Source organism: Lepisma saccharinum, chromosome 16 (genome assembly GCF_977018435.1).
Source record: "Lepisma saccharinum chromosome 16, izLepSacc3.1, whole genome shotgun sequence".
Lineage (NCBI taxonomy): Eukaryota > Metazoa > Arthropoda > Insecta > Zygentoma > Lepismatidae > Lepisma > Lepisma saccharinum.
In genome coordinates this window covers 8,097,252-8,124,727 of record NC_139244.1, presented here as the reverse complement: position 1 = coordinate 8,124,727, position 27,476 = coordinate 8,097,252, and the positions used below count along the sequence as shown (strand labels likewise).

General features: G+C 37.2%; 1 protein-coding gene across 2 annotated transcripts in view; it reads left to right on the top strand.

The window, feature by feature from the left end:
* Nucleotides 1-25,663, top strand: part of yata (N-terminal kinase-like protein yata) — a 30,882-nt gene extending 5,219 nt beyond the window's left edge. The window contains exons 5-17 of one of the 2 annotated variants that reach the window (XM_083137656.1): nucleotides 496-586; nucleotides 1,684-1,998; nucleotides 6,819-6,942; nucleotides 9,269-9,366; nucleotides 9,723-9,815; nucleotides 12,325-12,460; nucleotides 13,098-13,289; nucleotides 15,051-15,212; nucleotides 17,101-17,243; nucleotides 18,604-18,735; nucleotides 21,568-21,720; nucleotides 23,661-23,775; nucleotides 24,780-25,663. In XM_083137656.1, the coding sequence (XP_082993782.1) occupies nucleotides 496-586; nucleotides 1,684-1,998; nucleotides 6,819-6,942; nucleotides 9,269-9,366; nucleotides 9,723-9,815; nucleotides 12,325-12,460; nucleotides 13,098-13,289; nucleotides 15,051-15,212; nucleotides 17,101-17,243; nucleotides 18,604-18,735; nucleotides 21,568-21,720; nucleotides 23,661-23,775; nucleotides 24,780-24,910 (1,885 nt within the window). In that variant the 3' untranslated portion in view covers nucleotides 24,911-25,663. The remainder of the gene's footprint in view (nucleotides 1-495; nucleotides 587-1,683; nucleotides 1,999-6,818; nucleotides 6,943-9,268; nucleotides 9,367-9,722; nucleotides 9,816-12,324; nucleotides 12,461-13,097; nucleotides 13,290-15,050; nucleotides 15,213-17,100; nucleotides 17,244-18,603; nucleotides 18,736-21,567; nucleotides 21,721-23,660; nucleotides 23,776-24,779) is intronic. The other variant, XM_083137658.1, reaches the window with a different exon arrangement.
* Nucleotides 25,664-27,476: the final 1,813 nt, after the last annotated feature.

Sequence of the window (27,476 nt, the reverse complement as noted above, 5' to 3'; positions counted from 1 at the left end):
TACGTTTAGCGAATAGTCAGTGAGAGAATTCAGCAGCACCTATCAAATGCAAAAACGACCCAACCCAGCACCGGACTTGCAAAGCATATCAAATTCCACAACCCTAAAATTGAAAAAGTACATGTCAAATACAAAGCACATATTCTAATAGACACAAAAATCAAAGAAATGCATGCCATCATGCACTACAACCATGAACTGAACATAGGTAGTGGTCAGGCACACCACGCCTGGCTTCCTTTACTGCAGGAATTAACACTGGTGAACAGCAGACACGCGCCAAGCAACGACACAACGAATTCCAATGAGGATGGTGGCAGTGGCTACTGAAATTAATAGAAAATAACTTAAAACAGCTTCGCGGAAAACGTAAGTACCTGAATTATCTATTACCTCATCTCTCATTCCCATAGTATGAATAAGAATATAATCAAGTTTTATGACATACTTTTGAAGAAGACTGATGTGTGATGACTTTTTAATTTTTTCTTTCAGCTCTACAGATATGTGGGGTTTGGGATGTTTGATATGGGAAGCATTTAATGGATCTTTGCCACAACCTTCTGCTCTTAGAAATATAGATAACGTAAGTGACCTTAAATTTATGTTTCCTTTTCTAAAATCTAGAAATGCAGGCATTGTTGAAGTCATGGTCACTTTTCAATTATAATTATGCATTGAAGTTGTTACAGCCCAGAAGTGTTCATGCTGTACATGCAAGAAGAATTATAGCTTTTGTAGCAAAACTACTTGGGTCGTTCCACAAAAAGTGGCTCTACTAACAAAATTAATTAATCTGAAAAATAAAAATATGTAAATAACTTACGTGAGTGAGTAGGAATGTTTCAGAACGACGTTTCGGAAGTCTGTACTACTTCCTTCATCAGGTAATAAAATAAAAACCTTCCACGCAGGATAGGAGCACTCACAGTCCATGTGTTCTACCCAACACTGACGGAAGTCGCTAGGGGACTGTGATAGGTCTTCGATTTTTATTTGTTTTAGTTGTGGTTTTTGTTTTTAACATAGGGAATTTTTAACTAGCAAAGACTTCCATCGGAGTTTTTATGCTGCCACCGTAAATTTTTTACCTTTTCTATCCTCAACCTGAATCCTCAACTTACGATTTAACAACGCAGTACCATGTTTGGCACCTAAAGTTGATTTTTTTTATTACCTGATGACGGAAGTAGTACAGACTTCCGAAACGTCGTTCTGAAACATTCCTACTCACTCACGTAAGTTATTTATATATTTTTATTTGAATTGATAGTGAGTAAAACACACCATTGTAATATGTTCTTAATCTGGAAACTATTATTATTTTTAATTGCATTAAGTTTTAAATTTTTGTGAATGCATATAATTTGCATATTTCACTAACAGAAATTGTTAGCATCTGTAGCCTGTATGCTTCATAGACAAATGAAGTTAATCTTTGCTACATTTTTAGAGCGTCATGCATGTCACGCATTTTTGTTAGTACTTTTCATGCATTTGGTCTGTCATCATACACAATTTTTTTTCTTTATTAGCTGACACCATAAAGTATTTCATAATTCTATGAAATCAGTTCATGACAAATATTTTAATCCTATTTTATGTCTAGAACCTTAAGTTTTGTGGTTGAATGACACACACTTAACACTGGAATGCCCCTCTTAAATGTCCCTGTTTTTCCAGATTCCAAAGCAGTTGACGCCAGTGTATTGTGAGCTGGTTGGAGCAAACCCAGGATCTCGCCCCAATCCAGCCGATGTGATTACAAGGTGTCGAAAAGTTAGTGGTTATTTCAAGAATGAACTGGTGGACACCCTGTTGTTTCTAGAAGAGATTCAGATTAAAGATAAAAGTGAGAAGAATCGTTTTTTCAGTGGACTGACACCGCAGTTGGACAATTTTCCGGAGAACGTATGTCGGCACAAAATCCTTCCGCAGCTAATAACAGCGTTTGAGTATGGAGATGCAGGATCAGCTGTGTTGGCCCCAATGTTTAAAGTAAGCAAGGAGGGTACACGATGAAATGTAAAGTTTAAGTAGTTTTGTAGGAAAAGTGGGATATACGAGTGGACTAAATGAACTACTTTGTGGAGAAAATGGAAATATCAATGTTGTGTTGATTTTTTTAAATATCTTAGACATTGTGTTGGTGAATTATCTCTTTCTCCTATTGTTACCACAAACCAAAGTAGAGAGGTGGGGGTGGGGAATTGATGGCTGTATTGTGTTCAGTTACATGACAGTAAAAACTTCTTTCTTTCTTTCTTTCTTTCCTTCTCTCTTTCTTATCTTTCTGCCTTATTTTTCTTTTTCTTTCTATCTTTTCTTTCTCTCCTTCTTTCCTGCTTTCTTTCCCTTTCTCCTCCTTTCTTCTTTCTTTCCTTCTTTCTTTAGAGAGAGAGAGAAAGAGAAAGCTCTCTTTCTCTCCTTCTCTCTCTCTTTCTGAAAGAAAGAAGAAAAGAAACAGAGAGAGAGAGAGAAAGCTCTCTTTCCTTCTTTCTCTCTTTCTTTCCTTCTGTTTCTTTCTTCTTCTTCTCTCTCTCTCTCTCTCTCTCTCTCTCTCTCTCTCTCTCTCTCTCTCTCTCTCTCTCTCTCTCTCTCTCTCTCTCTCTGTCTCTCTCTCTCTCTCTCTCTCTCTGTCTCTCTCTGTGTGTGTCCCCTTCTTTCCTTCTTTCTTTCTTTCCCTTTCTTCTTTCTTTCCTTCTTTCTTTAGAGAGAAAGAGAAGGAAAGAAGGAGAGAGAGAAAGCTCTCTTTATCTCTTTCTGAAAGAAAGAGGAAAAGAAACAAAGAAAGAGAGAGAAAGAAAGCTCTTTCCTTCTTTCTTTTCTTCTTTCTCTCCTTCTTTCCTTCTTTCTTTCTTTCCCTTACTCCTCCTTTCTTCTTTCTTTTCTTCTTTCTTTAGAGAGAGAAAAAGAAAGAAAGAAAGAAGGAGAGAGAGAAAGAGAAAGCTCTCTTTATCTCTCTTTCTTTCCTTCTTTCTCTTTCTTACCTTCTGTTTCTTTCTCTCTCTCTCTCTCTCTCTCTCTCTCTCTCTCTCTCTCTCTCTCTCTCTCTCTCTCTTTTCTCTTCTCTCTTACGTCATGTGCCAGCAATATACTTGTTAAAAGCTACACAAAGAGCACGATATAAACACTTTAAGAGTTTGTCCAAGCTTTTGATTCCATCTCGGAATCATGCCAGCAAAACTTCAACCGCATCCTCTTCGTCTTCTCTCGACCAGCCCTGATGATGATTCAGAGATGGAATTGAAAGCTTGGACAAACCCTTAAAGTGTTTTTTATTGTGCTGTTTGTGTTGTTTTTAACAAGTATGTTGAGTTATCTGAAGGCGATCTTGAAATAGGAATGCAGGTGCGACTTCCGATCGGGCAATGTCGTTGCTGAGTACTGAAAAGTGAGACATTAGCCGGGAGGAAGTCGTGGCTGATCGGGGAGTTGCTTTTGAGAAGTGGCAAGAGAAGGTGATGTCAGGAGATGGGGAGACGAATTGGACCATGCAGAGGAAATTAAGGTCTTCTTTCTGTCCTCGTTTGAGGTCTGCTGATCATAATCTTTATGGTGTTACAGTAAAAAAAAATATTGTGAAAATTGAAAGTTAATGTGTTTACAGAGTTAAATCTCTGGTTTACCAATAAGGTAACTCAACAATTGATATCTGCTCTAAAGGTCTGATTTATCAGTAAAGTTATAGACAAGAGAGATGTTTTGTCCTGGATATCTAGCTGAATATATCAAGGTAAACATTTAGGTAGCTGGTTAGCATGCATTAAAATATTGTGATAGTTTGTGTTACATGTAGTCTTGTTTTTCGTGTAACACAATTTAAGTGGTACTTTTTTTAATGTTTGCAATAAACTAAAGTAACTATTTTTAATAGCCTCCCTCACTGCCAAATGCTTAGCACTCTCACCGATGTGAATTTGAGTGCTGCATGGAGACCATTTCGCTCGAGTGCCAAATAGTTCACATGGATGGCCCTAGACAGCGAACAAAATTTAGAGCTGCTTCACTCAAGTGAATGATGCTCGAACAGGCAAAACGAGCGGTATATGCTCGAAGCCCAGTAGTACACATACCTGTAATTTTCTGTGGTAGGGGCCCCCTCAAATATGGATCATGAGGTGAAAAATGCAGTGAAATTTAAAATTAAGTGAACGCAGTCATATCTCCATGTTAAAATTTAGTTTAATCTATCTTACCAATACAGTGATACATGAAAATGAATACATGATTGTGGGCTGAAACTGCCAGGATGGATATTTTACATATATGTGTTTACGATTATTGTCACATTAAAATGATATTCCATTGTAAACGCTCCAGGGTGGGAGACTCAAATGAGTATGAGTGAGAGTAAGTGGGTGAAATCCCCTAGCATTGCAAGGACAATTGGGGCTACTTGAAAAGAACTAGCAGGCTCCAGTCTCAAAAGCCAGCAGAAAGCAGCGATGGGATTTGATGTGCTGTTGAACCATGGATAAGAGAAGAGAAAACTCTTTTCATTGTGGAAATTATTGGCATGATATTTGTTTTGCACATTTAAAAACTAATTTCTTCTACATGCATTAACAATAAATGCATACATAAGACATTATTGCAAGTTTCCACTAATTTGGAATTCCTGGAGAAGTCCCAGAATTTTATAACAACATTCAGAGACCTATAAATGTCAAGGTATTTAGATTACAGACTGAAAACACTTTTCAGATTTTTTCTCCAACAAGCTTCTTCATTGTATATATTTTGTTAAATTGGACTGAAGTGGTACTGATATGGGTGTATTGATGTCAGTATTGGAAAGTAGCATTTGGTATTTATTAACTGATGCCAGCTAATATGTTTCTGTAGGCCAGGAATCTCACAGAGTGCACACAATTGCTGCATGACGCTTTTGTGGATACTATTCTGAAAATTATGCCAAATTGTCGTTATTTTTGCAACAACACTAACTAACTCTCTATCCTTCTTAAACCCAAAGGTTTATGGCTGCAGTAACGCAAGCCTTCCATCTGTCCCTATCCTGGGCAAGATCAATCCAATCTTTTCCATCCTTACCGGTTTCCTTTAGGTCCATCTCAACGTTATCCCTCCTACATGTCTCTTACCATCAGGTTTCCCAACAAGAATCCTGTAAACTCTTTTTTCCTCTCTCAGTTGTGCCACATGACCAGCCCACCTAAGTCTTCTTGATTTAATTGTTCTAATAATATCTGGATATGAATACAAATTGTACAGTTCTAAGTTATGTAACCTTCTCCACTCATCTGTCTCCTCTTGCCTTTTAAGTCCAAATAATTTCCTAAGGATTTTATTTTCAAATGCTCTTTAATTTATGTTCCTCTTTTAATGCAACAACACTGTGTGGAGATATGGATTTAGTGAGTAAATGATTGTTTCATGTGAAATTTTGAATATTTTAATGGAAAACTTGAGTATGGTACAATACCAATAAAAAAATTATGTAAAAAATATATTAATGCCTGAACTACTTTGATTTGTTCCAATTTTTAATATTGGTGTTGGTAGGAATTGTAAGTGTATTGGTATCAGTTCAGTGTCATTGGCTCAACTCTACTAAAATAGATGAATATTTTTTAAAATTGACATAACATTGTTGAGTAAACTACAGTCATTTAATTATCATGTAAATGTTCGCATAACCACAGCTTAGAAATCTGAACAAAGCATAAGTCTCTCTACTTACTTGTGGTTTATTTGCTTTACACCAGAGTGATGTCATGATAACAGCTGACATGGGAAACACCTTTATGGCAGTAACCTGCTGTTGCTGCGTTTACCTATGAAGAAACTTGTGATCAAACAAACAATTAGGCCTACCGCTTCACCCCTGTTTGGGGAAGAAGTGGCAACCTTAAAATCCCTCCTCCCAAAGCAGCCAGCAGGGAAACATAATTTTATCAAAATAGCTGTTCTGCACTGGGGGGATGGGGTGGTTCTTAGCATGGCCTGGGTATAATTAAAAAATCTCAGATCTGTTGTAGTTTCTTCCTCGGGCATTCAGATCAATTTAAAAAAGACGAAAAGAAAAAGGAGAGAAAAGGGTGTTACCCCCAAAGTGAGCCTGCATACATTCGAGGGTATACGCTTAGTGTCCTGGTACCTTTAAATAAACCAGGATGTCAGTTTTCTGAATTTAACAGTTTATACAATTTAAACTTGCCTTTTTTATTTTTCGTCTTTATTTTCAATTTTCAGGCATTCGGAAATCACATTAAGGAAAAATTAAATAAAAAATGGTTAAAAGATTTGTGATCAAGAACTGCACCTGCATCATTATCATCAGCTGCTTGTGCAAAGGATGCAGGTACAGATTTCAATCCCAAGTCTTTCATCATTTTAACTACTTTTTAGTGTGTTTCGCCTTAATGTGATTTCTGGACGTGCCCGAGAAAGGAACTGCCAACAGATCTGACAAGGGATAATTAGTATAGAACTTACAAACGACACACAAGTCGAGATTCATGCTTTGTTAATATAAAAGTTGAGGAACTTAACATTTGAATGTCTTTAAAGCTTTATAAAATTGCATGGAAAGTTTTTTTGTGAAAATCTGAAAAACTCTGGGAATTTGATTTCCCAAAATAAGTGAGCCCCTGTGGTAGTTGTAATTTTTAAGTCAGCAAAAAACTTACACAAAGTTGGAGCTTTTTGTTTAGTTATATATTTTATGGTGGGATTGATAATGATGCATCTCAAGCAATGTTTTAAACTTCCTCGTATTATATTTCCCTTCAGGAGTGTTAATGAATAGTGTAAATTTACTGTAAACAGCAGATTCAGTTTGTTTATTTCTCCAGCTTGGATCCTTGCTCAACGAAGCCGACTACCAGAAGAAGATTGTGCCGTGCGTGGTGAAGCTGTTTGCTTCCAATGATCGGGCAACAAGGATACGACTTCTTCAACAACTGGAGAATTTTATAGGTATAATTTCGTTTTAAGCATCATTAAATACAGCTTCATGGAGGTAGCATGTATGTGTATTTTTAGGGATGGGACAGATTTGTACATTCATATTAATTCATCAATATTGTTGCTTTATCAATATGAACAAAAAATTCATAGTCCAAGTCTTACTCAAAACTCAAAATTATTAATTGATTTGGTTTATTTTAGCTGGCTTGAAGGTCGTATGTTGGCAAAATTCGAAATTATAACCCCTGTCTTATTGCATATACAGGGTGGACACAAGGTCGCTTTCCCCAATAAATGAAGATATCAAATATTGGGGAAAGTGACTTCGTGCTCACCTTATATGTAAGCATGCAAACTTTTTACCAAGAATAACATATTTTTAGACCTGAAATGTTAGTATTGGTTTTCCTGTTATCATTTCTTGCAATTTTCACTGACACACTAGTAGCTCCTAGGCTTTTTAAAAATAACTACTCAATATGCCATCCATCTCGTGCTTCCTTTGTATATGTACTCATTGGGTGGCATTCAGGTGGTTCATTTACACCAAAAAAGGTAAAGACAATGTGGACTATTGGTACTTCCTGATGGCTTAGTGGTAATGTCGTCGCCTTGTAATCAAGGGGTCCCAGGTACGATACCCAGTGGAGGCACATGGCACAGTGGTTCGGATCGCACTTTAAACTGTAGGTCTATTTCGAGTCCTTATCCTTCATTTTATAACCATAATGTCATCTTTTTTTATCTGGTTTAGTGTCTTTTTGAATTATTTTTCAGTAAAAGTCAGTCTCAATTAGCTTTTCTGTGCATAAAGTGGACTTAAAACATAAATTCAATCAATAAATCAACAATGTGGAGTATGAGGCGTTTGTAATATATGCAAGATTACAATTACAGATACATATTATGATGGGATATGTAAAGTTAATGCAGTAGGAAAGTCCAAACATATTCATTGATTCTGTGTATCATCTCTGCAATTTTTCGTTGATGCTGCTATCATCTGCTGCTAATTGCAACGATGAGGATCAGTAATGACCAGGGTTGTGCAATTATGCGTAAAAAAAGTTTTCTACATGACATGTAAATTACGTGTAAAAAATGCATAAAATGAAACGTAAAGTACGTAAATATCTGGATCAAACCTAAAAATTAAAAGAAAACATGCTTTTTGCAATTGTTATTGTTATTTATGGCAGCTGCCATTGGTAGAAGACCAAAGAAATGCTTTAAAAAACTTCCGAATTTTTTTGTGCTCTGATATTGGAATTTTACAAACTGCCATATTCACATTGACATCATAATTAGCGTATGCAAGTGTGTAATACGCATGGAAAAGGAATTTGAAGCTGTTACTAAAACTTTAAAATCAAATCCAAATACATTGTCGATAATCGTTATGTTATAAATACAAGTACTAGTACAAGACTGGTATATAACAATGGATTTCTCAATTTTTAAAGTCATGTGAAAGAAAAGTTCTATTTTTTAAAAATCTGTTAGTGAGGGTGTGAAGTGGCTGTATGAACAAGCTTCAGAAAATAATGATTTTGTGCTCAAATATGAAAGAAAACTAAAGTGTAAAATGTAATATCATTAAAATAGTTTTTATATTACTAATTTACGAAAGAAAATTAGTTTTTACATATGCGTTACCTTGCCAACCCTGGCGATGAAATTGATGAAAGGGCACTCACAAAGAATGCCCAGGCCAGGATTTGAACCCAGGACCTCTGGCATTGTAGCATACTCTGTTTACCACTCCGCCACGGAGGTTGGCTCCAATCAATTTCTAAAACCAATACTGCAGTGCATTACTATCAACTAAAGCTGTACTGTCTCCGGGGATAAAATCTCCATACACTAGTTACAATCGGATGCTGTGAAGGTGCACTCGGCACGCATAGGGCAAACAAAAACAGAACATGATCCTATGGAGTATTATATGGCCGTAATTCCAGATGCCAGAGCCTCGTTGGAATTAACATTGGAGTTGCTGTTGTGTACTAGTAGTGAAAGTGTGACGTACTTTTTTTGGGTGCCCAGAAGTCATCCCTTACACCTCTCACTGATTCTTAAGTCACTACAGCTGACCTTCTTGATGGGAGTGGTTAGCACAGCCTGCTGCTACACCAGGAGTCCCATTCACTTATCAGCTATCCCAACTTGCCATTTTCTTGACTTCCACACACCCATCCTATCTGCATTGCATTGTAAGAAATTCAATTTAAGGGACTTTCACGTAGGTCATGCTTCATGTGCATTTTAAATGTTTAAGTAAAATATTGATTGTGCAAGCCCAATTAATAGTTTCTAATGTAATGTTTACTTTCAGGCCATTTGCAAGCAAGCACTGTGAATGACCAGATCTTCCCTCAGGTTGCTAATGGCTTTATGGACACAAATCCAACTATTAGAGAACAAACTGTAAAGGTGAATAATTATTATTAACTTACATATATTCTACAACTAACTGCTAAATACATCGTTTAAATTCAAATTGTATAATAACACCAATGAAACTTTCCTACATATGTCAGCTCCTTTTATGCACTAATTTTATCCATGCTTTTTGTTAGTTTTAGGCTTGAATTAAAATTTTTAACTCCAGTGAGAATTACAGGTTTTATTTAGTGAATATTTCTGTAGATAATAGCAAGTTTAAATTTATTTGTTGTTACATCAGAAATGTTATTGATACACTGTGGCATAATATTGTTTGAGGTTGTATATGTAGGTGTTAGTATTGATAACATGTTAAAATTAATTTTACCCCATTTCCTTTTCAGTCTGTGATACATTTAGCTCCAAAATTAAATTATAATAACCTGAATGTGGAAGTCTTGAGACACTTTGCAAGGCTTCAATCCAAAGACGATCAGGTGAGTAGACTTCTTCACTTCACACACAACTTATATGTCCAAATCATTTTTTTTTTTTTTCTGTTCAACTTTCTCTTGCGATAAAGGTACTTGTGAAGACTAGGTTTATGGTTTGATAATGTGAAGATCATAAATATATGTTGGGTCAACTATTTTTAAATGAATGAAATGATGAGAAACAGTCTCTCATCTTTGTTCACAGAGATGCCAGAGTTATTATTTTAAGTCTCATGTTTATGTAGCCTGATTATCTGTGACCTTTTGTCAACATGGTATTAAGAGAACAAGGGATATTTCACACCAAAGGGACAGGCGACACACGTTACTTGGAAAAGAGCCAATCAACGGAAATGTTCGACACTGTAGCAGCATGATCATTAGAGGCAGATATTTTTGGTAAATAAAAAAGCAAAATTTCGGTACAAAAAATGAGTCAATTTCGGGTTCAAAAGCGGTAAATAAAATAAAATATCGGTGTTATAGCGGTGAAAAATGGGATGAAAAGTGGTATATAAAAATACAGTTTGGTTTTAAAACCTTGAATATAATCCTAAATTTGATTTAAAAACTACTTATTCCACAGAATTAACATTTCACTTCTAATAGCACAATTATGTAGTTATCAAGTTTATTTCTGTGTAAAGGAGTCCATTTTTTCTTTTCCAATATCAACAGCAGAATTAATCAATTTTCCGGGAATTGCATAACTCTCAGGATAATTCAGACCTCAGAAGGTGTCGCATTGGTGAATAAAACCTAAATTTCGTGTTTAAGAGTTTATTTCGCTTTTTGCAGTTCATTTCGCATTATTTCGTGACAAAACATGGGCACAAAATGCATCTCCCACCTTTCAAAGACATGAAAAATTAACACTAGAATGTGTTTTTTCAAATTTCGTTTTTTCGTCAAAAACTAAATATGCATGCCCCTAATGATCATGCTTCACATGCCTGTGTTCAATTGGTGAAATTCTTAAGGGGCACGTGTTGCACATTGCTTCAGTGTGAATTCTCTCTTAGACATCAATCAAGTTACATGAGACTGATCAACTGTCTCGCTTGAAATTTCAAAATTTTTCATACTTGATTTATGAAATTATCAGCCACATCGAGAAAGTAAGTTCCAATGTCATTCATGCCTGATTCTAGTGATTGGAGCAGGGGTACCCATCCCCACCAAGGCCTGTGATGCACTCCCCCCAAAAGTAGAACATTCCTCTTGCCCCCTCCCCCATTAATCCAAAATATTTACTCATATTATTTTGGTCAGACAAAATTTGCGAAACAATATAATACAGACATATTTAAGCAATATATGTTTAGTTTAAGTACTTTAGGCTTTCATGTTTGCTAACATAAAATGTACAAAACTGCTCAGGCTCACTGCCATTGTTAGTGTACTGGACCTTATTCTTAACAGTTAGTCTGCTTGACTAATCTTGTATTAATGCGAACAGCATTTCCCCCATCTTTTCCGAACTGATTCTAAAGGCATAAGAGGCGGTGTTTCATTTCAACCCATCGCCGCGATTACCCACAGGTAAAAAAAGTCAAAGAAACTATTCCCCCTACATTTGTGTGAAGATATATATAGAATTGGTATAAGATCTTGTCCCCCCAAAAAATTCCCATGACGCAGTCACATCATGAACCCCCTCTGTGGTCACCCCTGTATTGGAGCACAAATCTTGTATGTAGATAGTAAGAGTTTGTATGTGGCTGTCATCTGGTGTTGTCTCAGCACTGTGAAGGCAGTCGTTTTAAGACGGTGCTGGAAGAAATATGCCAGCTCTAAGAGTCTCCCGCGACTGCGTAATCAGGTTTTTGTATGCTCAGAAGCGGACACCAGCAGAGATCCATCAGTAATTGTGTAAGGTTCATGAACCAGACATCGTGAGCAAAAATACGAGCAGACAATTTATGGAAGTCCAATCAATGTGAACAACCCCATGTGCCAGGGGTACCAGGTTCGAATCCTGACCTGGGCATGGATGTTCTTTGTGAATCTTCCTTCATCATATCATCACTCATTCTCGCGATTAGCCAAAAAGTGGAAGAAAAGTGAAGTAAAATAAACCAAATCAATCAATCAAACCGAGTGCACACACGCTCTTTTACATCACTTCAAGTGGGATCCAACCTCGTGCCTTTGAACTTTCATTGCTTCCTTCACCTGATGTGGTTTCTGGCAGGACAACATTTTGACAGGGATGCTGCGGTATAGATGGTTGCAATCTGGCAGCAGACACATACGAAGCGGGCATACAAAATTTAGTGCCACGCTACAACAAATGTGAGAACAATGGAGAATTTGTCAAAAAGTAGTTTATGAGTCAAAGTAACTAATGTAATAAATGTCAATAACTACTGATGTTCTTATTTTATGGCTAATTGGATCTTACTTTCTGGACATTTCTCATATTAGCAAGTAACCAACATATGCATATTAACAATTGTTGTACTTATTTATAATTCAAGGTCACAAATAAAACTTTATTTGTTTATGTCAGGGTGGCATAAGAACCAACACCACTGTGTGCTTGGGGAAAATAGCTCAACATTTGCATCCACAAATAAGGCAGAAAGTCCTCATTTCTGCTTTCATCCGTGCCATGAAGGACCCTTTCCCACCAGCCAGAAGTGCAGGTACGTACGTACCCCAATATGTTCTTAGTATGTTACTGTAGAATCCATTAATGCATACTAATTTCCTTTAGGAAAGAGTTGCCCAGAACTGAAGTAACCTTTAATGTGAAACAGAATAAGTGCGAGGCATATCCAGAAAATATTGCCCATTTGTTATAAAAAAAAATGAACAAAAGAAGTTGGTTGAACAAACCCTTTTTTCTCTGATAATACATACATTGAGCTTCGATAAAACCCATTGTTTGGTAGTTTATACTACTGAAACAAAGGGATAAAAGTATTTTTACTTCAAGGTTACATAAAATACACATCAATGTTTTTTCTGTGTAATTCATTCATCTTTTTTCAGAATGAACCTTCCATGATACGGGGGTTAACCAGCATCTGAAAATACGGTTGTGTATTGGGTGGTAGGAGAGTTGCTAACCATCCTAACACATGGTTTTCCTCCGTCACTATATATACATTCTTTGAGATTACCTTTGGCAGTGTCAGCAATATTGGTCCTTCCCTTCCAATACACTTTAACGTAACAGTACAAATAATTGTCACTTAATAAGCCACTGGTGTACACAATGTAGTTCATTCGTACACATTTCTTGCTCTGATTTTGTTATTCTGTTCTGAATACTTCCAGGAGTCTTGGCTTTGGCAGCCACTCAGCAGTACTTCCTGTTGGCCGAGGTAGCAGCTCGCATTCTCCCTGCCCTCTGCCAGTTGACCATAGACCCCGAGAAGTCTGTGCGGGACAATGTGTTCAGGACCATCAAGGGATTCTTGGGAAAGATGGAGAAGGTGTCGGAAGATCCGAGCCTCAGGGAGTCAATGGGTGAGAAATCTGAATCACTTCCCATCGATTTATGTATTTATTGGTTCCTTTTTGGGAATGAAATCAATACTTCTGAACAAATAGTAATTATGAATACTGACAAAATTTCTTCTCTTCAAGATATGCATAGTTTAAGAACTATTTTTGTAGGGAAAGCTGTGGTAATTACTGACAAATCTCTCTTGTTACTCCTTTCATATTGCAGTGTGTTTCAAAAGTTGGGTAAACAACACCTTTTATCACAGCATGATAACTGGAAGAGATATTCACACTGTGTTAAGAAGTCGTGTAAAAAAGTGCTCCCCTGTACTTCGCACCATGCCATGAAGGCATATAGGGGGTGTGGAGTTAGGGCCCCACACTTTCTTGATTACAGTCGAAGGTGGGGGTGATGTGATCAGCACCACGCCCCTGGCTGCCTTTACCCCCAGAGTTTCCTCCAGGTACCCACTTTATACAACGCTGGGTGGGTGCCGGAGCTGCTTGAACAGGTGGAAAGAATCGCTGTTTTCCCCCGCCGGGGATCGAATCTGGGTCTCTTGCATGGTGGTCAGACGTTAAGAAGTCTTGTACATTGATATTTTCAAATACATTTTTTCGATCCACAGTTTATATAATTTACACTACATGTCATCAGTATTCTAATTAATATTAACTCATACAATAGACTACATATATCTTTTTGGACAACAGAAAAATGTATATGTTGTGGCTATTGTCTAAGTTAATGTTATAAATAGGGTGCAGATTTTTGCCTATTTGCCTTTTTATATTTATTTGTAGTAAAACCTTGACTTTTATATTTAAAGTTTGTTTCATGGTGTTCTTAGTCTGAAAATGCATTTTTGTATTGCCTATAAATGCCTATTTTGAGGGTTAGCACCTATTTTGCTTAATTGTGCCTAAAATGCCTATTTTGCCATTTTTGTTTACTTCAGATTTTTTTATGCACCTTTTGCTTTCCTTACATTGAAGAAGTAAAGCTTTTGTTTGTACATTGAAGTGGCTGAAATATGGTATTTGCCAGATATGAGGGTCTCAAGAGATGGTCAGATCTTTGAAAATAACTGGAAAACCTGTTTGTTACTCGTACTTTGCCATAAAGGCTCCAATGACGTCAGTGGTCCTGGGTTCGAATCTCTGCCTGGGCATGGGGAATCTTTGTGAGTGTCCATTAATCAATTTCATCACATTATCACCTATTTCATTTTTGATGCCTTTTAAGTGCCTATATTCATAATTTTTGGTGCCTATTTGCCTGCCTATTTGAAAGGTTTTTAGTGCCTATAAATCTGCACCCTAGTTATAAACCCATTTCTACTTTCGGCAGAAGTTTCATATGAACACTTTCTCTGCCACGTCAGTCATAATGACCAAAACTGGTGCATGCCATGTTGGTCATTATGACCGAAATATGTGGCTTGACTTGGTTGTTCCTAGCGTGCTGTCGGTCACAAGTAGAACTATGATGTGCATAAGGCATGACCAATAAGGTGTGGGGAGTCAAGTGCACACAAAGATGTTTTGGCTGTTCTATTTTGTACAGGAAAAAAAACTTCATAACCAAATTTCCAAAGTATAGTCCAATGACCACTTTGGTGCAGGAGGAAGGAATTAGCGAAACCACCCACGCAGGGAATGTGTTAATGCTTACTCTGAACAAAAGTGGTTGTTAAATTTCCATTGTGGTTGTGGAATAAACCATACAGGTTAATAATTGGATTTTGTGCAAAAACTTTAATTTTGTTGGTGTTTTTGCAGAGGCTGATGTCCACACGGCTACACCAAGCTTATCAAATGCGGCAGCTACGTGGGCAGGCTGGGCTGTGAGTGCCGTCACTTCAAAGTTCTACAGGAGCCAATCGGACACTGTGAGGTCCACCACCATCACAAGCAAGAGTTTGAGCAAGCCTGGGTCTTTGGGTGAGTATATGCAGTATTTTTTTTGGTTAGATGTAATACAGTGTTGGACTCATTAGTTGATACAATGAAATGCAGATAAACTCACTTTATGTAGAGAATTTGACAGATTTTATGTTTTTGTGATACACATTGCATTAATATACACACTGCAAGTACTGTCAGTACGAAGTATGACCACCTTTGGCTCTTTTTTAGCCCATTTTGATCACTGCTTCTGTACAGTTCCTTTATCACTCTTTATTTCTAAACTTCAAACCATGTGCTTTATGAAATTACATGTTGCTCCAAAGAATAGCATAAATAACACGGTAAACAAAGTACGAATTGCTCCAGGCGTTTTTGCAAATATGCAAAGAGTCGTGCTGTCATGTATTCTTGGGACACACTAAAAGAAAGGATTGTAGGTATCAAGATTGCATCGAAGCAGACAAACAGTTTAATCCCATAAAAAGTCATAACAATTGTCAAATATATTTAGTTAGAACACTTTCAAAACAAGGAAATGTGCTTCTTTTTACAATGAGTCCCAATAATTTGGCCAATACTGCATTGACACATAACCAAGAAAATGATCTGTTCTTGTAAAATTGTAGTGAGAAATAAAAGCTGTTATGTTGCAGGTAAAATTGACATATGAGAAGCATTATGAACCAATACCGATGCAGGTATTCTTATTGATTCTCACTGATTTTGATACATAGTCGTTAAGGTATCAGAATTATGGATTAAGCTTTAGCCAATGGCTGGTTTCAAACAAAAACCACCCAAATTATGCACTTCGGATTTGCTTATTTCAAACAAAACTAGCACCACATTGTACCATTTAACATGTCATTATTATTTTTTATATTTTTTGTATTTTTAATTTATTGAAAATACAAATTAATATATATAAAGTGAGTAAGTCGCACATATCGTGAATTATGAACATGTCATTTCTTGAAAACTACAGATGATAATTCAGTTCTGTCTTTTTTATTCATTTATATACAGTACATACAAAAGTATGACATACTGGAATAACAAAACAATATATTTTAGGGATGGGACCGATAATTCGATACTGTATCGGTATCGGCTGATATAGCCGTATCTGTGTAACTGTATATCGGTAAAATTACCGATAATTTTACAGATCCAATATATATCTATAAATATCTTATAATTGAGTGCAATATTTTGGCATTTTGTCGTGATGGCCAACTTTTTAAATAAGTAAATGTCTAAATATGCAGTGGTAGTTTGTTTTGCATTGCAATCATCTGTTAACATATCCATATTAAGGAGGTGAATGAACCATTCAGGTTCTTCATGGATGTTTGGAATTTTTTATAAGATCGGTGAAATATCGGTTATCGGAATCGGGAAATTTTATATCGGTATTGGACAAAATTTCATATTGTCCTATGCCTATTCTATTTATTCTACAAGTGGTGTTTTGTCTTTCCACGTTGCAAATTGAATTTTTTCCCTATTAATTTGAAGGGCATTAACAGATTTTTAGTTTGCCAGCAGAAACACGAGACACCTCTATTGCAATTAGTTCTCGAGCTACGTTTTTGTACTTTGTACTAAGTTTGAAAAGTTCCCATCCGGAGAGGGTTTACTTGTGTGTGACGCTTCTGTCCGCTATAGGTTAGGATGTATAATTGGATGTACAATTTTGTTTGCTCCATCATCATCATTGCAATGAACCCAAGAGGTCAATAGGCAATGTAAGACCAAAATAGAAAGAAAGAAAACAGAACTGTGAACAATTCTGGAATCTTTTTTTGTTTTCCATTTTCATTAAAAAAGCACCAGTGAAATTGAGCAAAAGTCACAGGTGTCAAATTGTCAGAGAGGTCAAAGTCTGAATGAATCTACGTTATTGTGCTTTTCTTTTCAGAGCAACCATCTAGCAGCAGCATCTCCACCACCACATCCAGCGTAACCTCGATGACCTCTCTGGAACAAGAAGAGAGCAAAGGTGCCGACTCTGTGTCAGATTATGACGAAACCTGGGAATCTGAAAATTGGGGAGATATGGAGGTACATTTTATATGTATTGTTGTATTTACGTCCTTTAAATTGGTTTCTGTAATGAGTATAAAGGTGTAATTTATTTTGTATCATTATGCTTCTGTCCTTTCTTTCTGCTTGCAGTTAGTGAGATGGGAGGACAGTTTCCTTATTCGGTTTTTTACCTTTCGGGCTTAAAGACAGTGTAGTAATATCTTACTAAACAAAGAAATTAGTATTTTTATGATTTTTTTTTTTACTTTGAGTACATGCAAAATTACTAAACACCTCATAAAGCAGATTGTCTCGGTTTCACAACTGATGGAAAATGTAGCACATGTACAGCAAGACAACATTACAAATATAAACTCACATAGCAGGCAATGCAGAAAGCAAGCACAGTTAACAGAGCAAAACCTGTAGCAGTCACCTGGTTACGTACATTAATTGAGAAGGTGAATAAACCATTCCAGTTCTTCATGGAATGTCTGCAACTTCCCCCTACCTCTATCCCTCTCTCTCTTTATCCAAGAGAAAAAGGAATGAGATGGAAGAGAGATTGACAGTAGAGAGAGGGGGAAAGGATTCTGCCCCCACCCTCTCTTCTGTTGTGAGAGAGAGAAAGAAGGGAGGAAGAAAGTACAGAGTGTCGAAAAAGTCACGCAACCCGGTGTTTATGACCGTATAACGGAATGAGAAGAAACACTTTCTGCCAAGAGAATGCCTTGTATATTGGGAAAATTTAGAGACACAAATATATGTAAGAACATGCATGTTTTAATAACAAATAAGCAAAGTGTTGCCAAAGGCACTAACAGACGTGTTTCACCTCAGGCTATCACACTAAGGCACTTTTAACGACAAAGGAGAAAATTGGTTATTCTCGAACATATACAACACGTCTGTTAATGACAGGTGACAGCAAAAGTGTTGCCAGTGTCCCTCGTAATATTGTGAAAACATCGATTTTTGGACCAGCCCATTTATTCCCTTGTGCAATGTTTTTGAAACTTTGTCAAAGTTATTTTTCTGTCAAATTCAATAGATGGCCATCCAAATTGTTCGTTGGTATTGTGAAATGTTGCAATAATTTACCTTAGTGAGTTCTGTGCATCAATACACACTATTTGCAATTTTTTTTTTCTGCCTTTGGCAACACTTTGCTTATTTGTTATTAAAACATGCATGATCTTACATATGTTTGTCTCTAAATTTTCCCAATATAAAAGGCATTTTCTTGGCAGAAAGTGTTTCTTCTCATTCCGTTTCGCTATTCCGTTATACGGTTGTAAACACCGGGATGCGTGACTTTAAAATCACACTGTAGTAAAAAAGAGGTATGTATAATGACCATCAGCCGATAAACTAATTAAAGAATAAATAATTCCAGACTCCAGGACGACAGGGTCAAGGGGACGAGGAGAAGAGTGCACCTGCGGCGTCTGCAGGCAGAGAAACTGCAGCAGGCACAGATGGCTGGGACACTGAAGACTGGGGTAGCTTAGAGGAACCTATAAGTCCAGTGAGTATCGCTCTCTGCTTGGATTTTTAAATGTTTCCTGAGTGGGGTTATTTTGTGCCCTGGATAAATGCTTATTTCTGATTGTCTCTTCGATAAGCTTCATCAGCACTACTTTTGCAGTGTGTTCCTTATATTTTGTCATAAATTTGTATGTTTTGGTAAATGTTCTTATCGGTGTAGAGCAATAACGGCGCTTTGAGACTTCTGTAGCAAATGGTTCTGCAGTTTCATTTCATCACTACTCTCTATTCAGAGCAGTTTGTGCTCGCAAGTGTTCCCAGGCAAATGTGTAAAGTTGTTAATTATTTTTTGACATAATCTGTAAGTTGAAACATTACCAAATGGCTTGCAAATGTTTTGAAAATGTCTGGAAAAGAAGGGAAATTGTTTGTGGAAAATGGGGGGGGGGGAACTCTGTTCTCTGCATTTTTTTTTCATGTTAGTGTATAATTGCACATCAGCTGCTTCATGTTACAACAGAAGATGCAAGCATTAAATGCTTACCACAAAGTTTAAAAGTAGGTTATCTAAGGCCAAGCATTTCACAAAAGTGAAATTTTTAGAAAGGTTGAATTTTCTATTGCAGAGAGATAAGAGGTTATTTTGTTAATGTACTGGAATAAAATTCTTCTACCAACCACTCAGGAATGGTTCGGAGATAATTAAGGCTGTGTCAGAATCAACAGGTGCTGTCCCCTAAAGCACCATTCCACGTATGGAATCCCTGCACCGTTGTAGTCTGAATCCCTGACATATATGGAGTTTGAGGGAAGAGGTGGAAGGTGTGATTAGTGCAAGTTTCAACTCACTGAAGCGTTTCATTTGGCAGCCATATTCCAGCTTCCACTTTCTTGAGGCAACATTTATTTAATAGATGATCTAAAACTTCGGACATTATAATTATATATATTTTTTTTTAATCTGTGGCGTAACTGCCCATGAGGGCCAGGGCTTACCTACTGATTGCTGGCTCATTCTCACCTGCTGAGGCGGGAGATCGTCCAGCCAGTATAGGGTGATTGATGTGTGGTCAGCACGATGGACCCCAAGTTGTTGTTGTAGGTTTCCATAACAAGGTTATGCTACTCATTCGTAGCTCCCCAATTTTCTCACGATGGTGGATGGCAACCGGTCCCATACACAGGCCGAAATCTCAGGAGAAAAGTGTTACGCTTCCCCCAGGAGACTTGAACCTGCTTGCATCCCGTAGCCAGAGTCAAAGCATGATGCCTTTGACCGCACGGGCACGGTGCGGGACTAATGAAAACTCTATACAAGGCTCATTCAATATATAACCGGAAATATGTTGTAACAAATATTTATTGCAAGCACCAAAAGACCTACAGTACTATGTTTCAACATAGTCCTCCCCCCAGTTCAATACATCTACTACGCCAGGGCTTGATAAGGGCACTGATTCCGTAAGAAAAAAATCTTTTGGATGCATGTGTTGTCATGCACCGCTGACTGGACTTGTTCATTCCGGAACCTCGATCCACTTAGTGCATATTTCAGTGGGCCAAAGGTGTGGAAATCGTCGGAAGGTGCAAGATTGGGTGAGTGTGGAGGGTGGGGTAAGCCCTGTAGGTCTTCTAGGGTAGACAATGTGACACTGGCAGTGTGTGGTCTCACATTGTCATGGAGCAAAAGCACACCAGTGGACACCAGACCACGTCGTCTCTGCAGAATGGCTGGTTTTAGTTTTTCGAGCATCAGTATGTCATGATGGGCTGATCCTACACTTGTTTCCATCTGGGAAGCAATTTCACTGACAGTAATATGCCGGTTCTCCCGTATCAAGTCCTCCACTTGAGGAGTGTTGCTTTTCCATGACTGCAGTGACAGAGCAACCTAGATGGGTGGAGAATCTTCAACACTGGTTATGCCCTAATTGAACTTCTCAGCCCACTCGTACACTTGTGATCGACTCATACAGTTGTCACCGTACTGAACTGTCATGCGGTGATGAATTTCTATCGGTTTCATGCCTTCACTCAAAAAAAAACTCACGACGTTTCGCTGCTCCAACTTGGAGCACTCCTGTAAGGGTGCCGCCATCTTGTGTAATTGTTTCCCAGCGTTCCGTGCACGAGTCAGGCATGCCAGCTCTGGCTATGAATAGCTTACAGATGACTTCACAAAATAACAAGCATAAAACAATCACGGTCGTATTATAGATTTTTTTTATTTAGGAAAATTGTAAGGAAGAAATCACATGCCAAATTTTCAACTTAGCTTTGAAGCAGGTGGATGTTTGATTAGTGTAACTAGTAAATAGGTGAAGCTTTTTGAGGTAATTCCCCCAGAACACGGTGGGTAACATTTGAACTGACACCTGGCAAGAAGCATAGCAACTGTACTGCAGCCTTTCAAATCAAATGACTTCAACAGAGGAAAGCAGTGGGAGAGAACGAAACAATACACTTGTTGATTCTGACATGGCCTAAGTATTGTATTCCAGCACATTAATTTATATTTTTAATGATTTTTTGTTTTAAGTTTCCTGAAACATGACATTTTTTTTTAAATACTGAATTATTTGTTTGTATGCTTGAATAGCACTTTTCTGATTCATGATGGATGCTGTAAATGTGGTTGAAGTATTACGTACGTGAAGATTCGTGTTTCCTCCTTGCACAAATGAAAAGTTTTTTCTTTCTGGTTAATTTCGAAGGCTTGTTGAAAAAACTATCCATTTGTGCAACATGGAGACACGAATCTTCACGTACATAATCACTTTTCTGTTTTTTGTAAATGAATGCTGATGTTGGCGTGTGGTGTGTCTGTGGATGGAAAACATGTAGTGAAATGGAAAACCCTTCCTCCTTGCAGCCAGCAGGTGCTGATGGGGAGTTCACCACCCCCAGCGAAGGCTGGATTCAGTCTGACTTTGCCCCAGTCGATCCCACAAGCGTAAAGTCAATTAGTTCTTACAACTGGGGAGATCCATCCAAAGACGATTTCCACGGAATGAGAAAGCTGCAAGTGAGTGGTCGTAGGAGACAGTTCCGCTTTCCCCTCCTTTCAATTGTTGTCAAACTATGCATGGGCTCTTTTCTTCACCTTTCACTGAGAATGTTGCTTGTACAGTTATTCAGATGTTACCTATTATGGATAATGATTGATGATGTCACCGCATTTCATGAAAATTGTAAGACTCTTAAGAGAATACCAGTTTCTTCAGCAAAGTGACACATCATATTGTATTAGGGTTGCTTTAATTATTAACGAACAATATTCATCTACTTTAAAATCTTTTAGAGGACAAAGGCAGGAGTTTTGAATGGGTATATGATTGCAGCATGTGCTCCTACTAACTTCTCATTTTGTCATGGTTTTCTTTGCTATATTTCTTGAATAGGGTAAGATCCGATATCAGTGAATATTTTAATCCATCTTGTACATTTGTTCTGCTATGTTGATTGGATATCTCTCCATTGTATGTTTGCAAATATTCATATACTATACAGAAATATGCACGCTAGAATCTGCAAGTTATGCTAGAAGAATGAACTATGTGATATGTAAGTTATGGAAACCTCCAGGATATCTGAATAGTTCTTCATCATAGGGAGACGACAGTATGTGTGGAACTACTGCTGTCCCATACTACTGGGCGTGGTGTTCCATATCTGGATAAGCATAAGATTTCCTCTCTACTTGAACTAGGAGGAGCTCTTATAAGAACAGAACTTGTCATTTCCCTGTGGTACAGGACTTTTTAAACACCCTGTGCCAATGTTAAAAGTTGGTTGAAGTTCTAAGGATGGATTGTACATGTGATATGCTCTATTGAATTCTAGTTATGGGTAAACATGCATGAGGACAAGAGTTGAGCTTCCCATTCCCGTACTGCCTCAAAAATCATCGCTTATTTGCACTTTTTTGCACACCTCTATACTGAATGAATAGCCATAAGTACCAAATGTGAGAAATGTTAAATTTGTTAGCTGTCGATTGTAGAAACTTTCAGGTTTGATATAACTAAGTTCCTTATGCCTGTCTCTAATGTTTATTGTGCCAGCACTTGAAGTGGGAATTGTAAGGAGAGAGGATGCTCAAGGTTTGGGTCTAGCTGTTGTAGATGCTCCTATGATTTAACATTGAGACAGCGAGAGGCCTGGGGAAATGCAATACATACATAAATTTTCCTAGCTGGGGAGATAACATACAGACACATTTCCCCTCTTTGCGAGCACTGGGTATCGCAAGATTGAAGTCAAAGAAATGTGAAAGGTTCTTATGGCTGTTTTTCAAATAAGTGGCATATCAATATGTAAAAAGTTACAGAATTCTGAAATCTTATTCTCCCTCGATCACTAAAGGATTGTAAGAAATTGATCACCTTTTTGGCAAATGTAGAGAACATGCTCAGGTCAGTACCTGATTGAGACTCAAATTGCCACTTAAGTTTGCATTACTTACAAAAATATTCATTTTACAAGCAACTGCTGCAGGAAGTAATTATTTAAGAATGAGAAATTCGTCTGTATCAAGTGTACAATCCATCCTTAAAATTTTGGCTATCATTTATATTACGTCGTGCACATTTTTCTAATATCACTTTGTAGTTGCTTTTCCATTTTTTCTTGTCACTTCCCATTGTATATTGTGCTGAGTTTTGAGTACAGTGGGACCTCAATTTTTCACCCAAGCAAGGACATAGAATGCATAAAGAATGCACATTTCATTGCATTTAATCCTTCATTTATTTCATCTTTATCATAATTAAACTATAGTGAGAATACTGACATTAATTAAGCTAATGTGCAATACGGAAATACCTTGGCGGATTTTTTTATATACCTTCTTGGTGGCAATGACAGTTCCCCAGATTTTCATATTTCCCAAGTAATCAAGGTCCCACTGTATTCAAATCTGTAGTTAGATACTAGATTCAGTTTCATTGCACGTACTTGTTTCAGCGTTCTCCAATCCCTGGAGCTGTTACGGGAGACATGAAGAGCACCCCCACCAGGGAGGAAGGCGGAGAGGGCTGGGATGATGCGGAGTGGGAAGCTGTGGATGAGATTTCGTCAGGTGAGAAGGTTTTATAGTACAAGGTATGCTTGAGGATCATTATATGTTGATAGTTCAGTTGTATTGCTCAAAATGTAACAGGGCGTGCCTGTCCAATGTGTAATTTCAATACGGTTGGTGTTTATTAGGGATGGGACCGATTAATCGGTACTCTATCGGTATCGGCCGATATAGGTATATCGGTGTATCGGTTTATCGGTAAAATTACTGATTATTTTACCGATCCGATATATTGATAAATATCTTATAATTTAGTGCAAAATTCTGCCATTTTGTTGTAATTTTTATGGATAATCTCCATGCCCTTCTTTCTCAAAAAGTAAATGTGTAAATATTCAACTTATTTTGCACTGCAGTCACCTTGAAACACACATTTATTAAGGAGATCAATGATCATTTCAGGTTCTTCAAGGACTATTTCTAATTTTATATCGGATCGGTAGAATATCGGTTATCGGTATCGGCAAATTTTATATCGGTACTTTATCGGTATCGGCCAAAATTTCATATCGGCCCATCCCTAGTGTTTATGTTGACAAGTCTGGCAGTTTGTGCTCTAGCGTATTCTACACACACCTGATTTCATCCAGGAAGGAGTTCCAATCAGTGGATGCATACAAATGACTCCTCCTTGTTTTGTTGCTTTCAGATATAAACTTAAAAGACAATGAAACTGATGTTACACCTTGAATGCACGTGATAAATGTTTGTGCTATGTATTTCATTGAAGTGTATATAGGTATGTGTGAATGTACAAAAGCATTCCCTAGCACATTTCACCAAGCTTTTGGAGGTTACAATAGGGCCTTCACACATTCACGAACTCGGCCAGTGTAAAGGTGATGTGATCAGTACCACAATCTGGCTCCCTCTAGGCCTAGGTCCCAAAAGGTTTGTTGGACAATGGAGTCGAGTTAATATTTGCCAGCAATCACATCATGCGCCTTGCACTCATTGAATGGAAATGAAAGCAATGCATTAACATGCTGTAATTCTCGTTACAGCCTCGGCAAAGATGGAGGAAGCCCGGAAGAAGCGAGAGCAGAGGAAGTTGCAGAGGCAGAAAGAGTTGGAGGCTCGCAGGGCCAGCCGACACACGGCGGGGCCCATGAAACTGGGTGCCAAGAAGATGTAATATTTTTTAATCGTGCAATAAGGATTTCTTTTGTATATTGTATTTATAAAGACTGATACTCAACTTCCAATGTTGTGAAGTAAAGGCACTCTCCTCTCTGTAGAAGATAGCTGTTTTTCACAGAAATGGATTTGTATCTTGTTAAGACCTGGTTACCAAGAACTTATCACCCAAGTGCTTGTGATGCAAGTGCTGTAGGTTTTTTTTTTTAATAATTTTATTTCGGAAGTGCAATGGATCCTTTATCATAGGCCTACATCCCAATAGCGTGATGTAGTATTTAACATAATAAAATTTTATGGAGACAGTAGAACGTATTTGTTATGTCAGTGTTAGATGGCATTCTTTATGGAAGATGTGTGCTGGATTCCCTTGTTCTTGCTTGTGAGAATGATTCAGTTTGGTTTGTAGCACTAGGGTGTTCCCCTTTTGTACTGTAAATGTAAAAGTTGAGATCTTCTTTTTATTGTGTTCTTGAAAATGTTTTGCAGGAGGATATTGATGTTTTTAGTGCATGTTTGTTTTTTTAGAAGTCAAATAGAACTGAATTTGTGCACAGCTGTACAGCATATTGCTATATTTTTATTTATATGGTTTTAGAATCATTCCGTGTCATGTAACTTTTGTTGTAATATGTTATTAAAGATTTTTTTTAAAAAGAAATCATGAATTAAAGGTACTAAGGCTTACATGTATACAATGTACAGATTAAAAAGTAATAGAAGTAGCAATACTGAAATCAGTTATGGCGCACAGAGGGGTTATTTTAACTAGACTGAGGATTTATATGCCCTAAAAACCAACAAATGTGCTTTCAAGTATGACTTAAAAACCTTGAAAGTATGCACTGAAAATACACAAAATGGACATAAACAGTAATTAAGAAAATAATTCTACTGTTGTATAAACAAGAGGCGACATGCACAATTATACATTTTTTCTGAAAATACTATATAAAACTACTTACAATAATCCATGTTGCAGTATTCGACTATGATTTACAACAATCAGTCTCCTACATTAATTTGTATAGTCTGTAAGCTGAAAAAATCTCTAGTGTTGACATAACGAGCAAATTTCATGTTGGAAACATTAAATATGATTAATGTATTTCAAGGGCTCCCAGGTTTGATACTCGGTGGAGGGAAGTGGTTCGGATCCCGTGCCGATTAGCCTATTTATGCATAAAGTGAACTTTAAAAAATTATAACTGATTTGACAGTCTCAGTATCGCAGAAAATCAACAGAAATTTGCAATAGCCAGGGTTAAAATAGGTGCTGAACAATGTACAAAAATTGCTTTTGGACACTTCTCTGAAATTATCTGTCTATCTCACCCCCTTAATTCTACCACCCATTACAGTAACACCATCATATTCTTCAACTATTTTTTTCTAAATCCACACACACTAAACCCAGAGAGAGTAGAAGTACTAATAGCTGAAGCTAGCCCAGATGCAGTTACAATCTCCAATAGAGACAAGTTTCCCATTCCAATGTAGAGTTTGGAAAATGGTTTATCAACTTTCGGGATTATCAAACGGTACGAGTTTGGAAATTTGAAATTATCAAAAAATTAGAACCTGAGGAATACTTAAATCTTGAATCATAATAAACCATATCGGGAACTTCTAATGAAATTATAATATAGTTCACAAGCAGCTATTTCGGGTAGAAATTACATGTGGCATTATAGAATTTGTGAAATGTCAGGAGCTTTCTGGGTATTTTCCAGAGAAATTTTGAAACTTTCAGGAAATTGTAGACATTTGCTTTGCAGTCACATCTAGTGTGTGGAATTAATTTCTTTCTCATCCGTATCCCGTTCTATACGCTTCTATTTTATGAGATCTGGGCATAGAGGATAGAACAGGTAATCTGGTAATTTTAGTGAACCTAAGGGGGAGGGGGTTGAAACCCCCCCCCCCCTTAAATATGCCCATGCTCACAACCCCTTCTGTGTGAAACATCCCTTGAGGATTTTCCGCCAGTGCTCTACCACTAAGCTACCAATCCATGAAATGTTTGTAAAATAACAGACAGTGTTGTATATATGTAAGAAATTGAGTCATGTTTTTGCATTGCAGTTTGCATAAGATATGATACAGCATATTCAGTTTGTAACTTTCTTAAGTTTTGTCGAATTACTTTTCTCTAAGCTCGGTAGCTGGATGTGTTAGCTAAAGAAAATAATTGAAAAAGACAGTCGAGAGCTTTCGAAGTAGGGATGCAACAGGGTGATTAAGGTGGACAACCACAAACGTGTAAGTACCGTAACTTATTTTGACTTTCTCTGTAAAATATATGTAATATCTTCTCAGATTTTATTGAATTTTATTGTTGTTTTTCCACTCTTTGTTAACATATATTGCACATTGTGTGAATGCAAGACAATTTTTCTGTGGCCTGCTTCATGTTTGAACAACTCATTAACACTTTTTACTAAATGGCTGAGTTGTAAGATGTAAATTATAATGAAGTCTTTTGGTGTCAAAAGCAATTGAACCAGTTGTGATTTAGTCGAAATGTATGTAAAAACTGACCGTGAGAAATTGAACTGGAATTT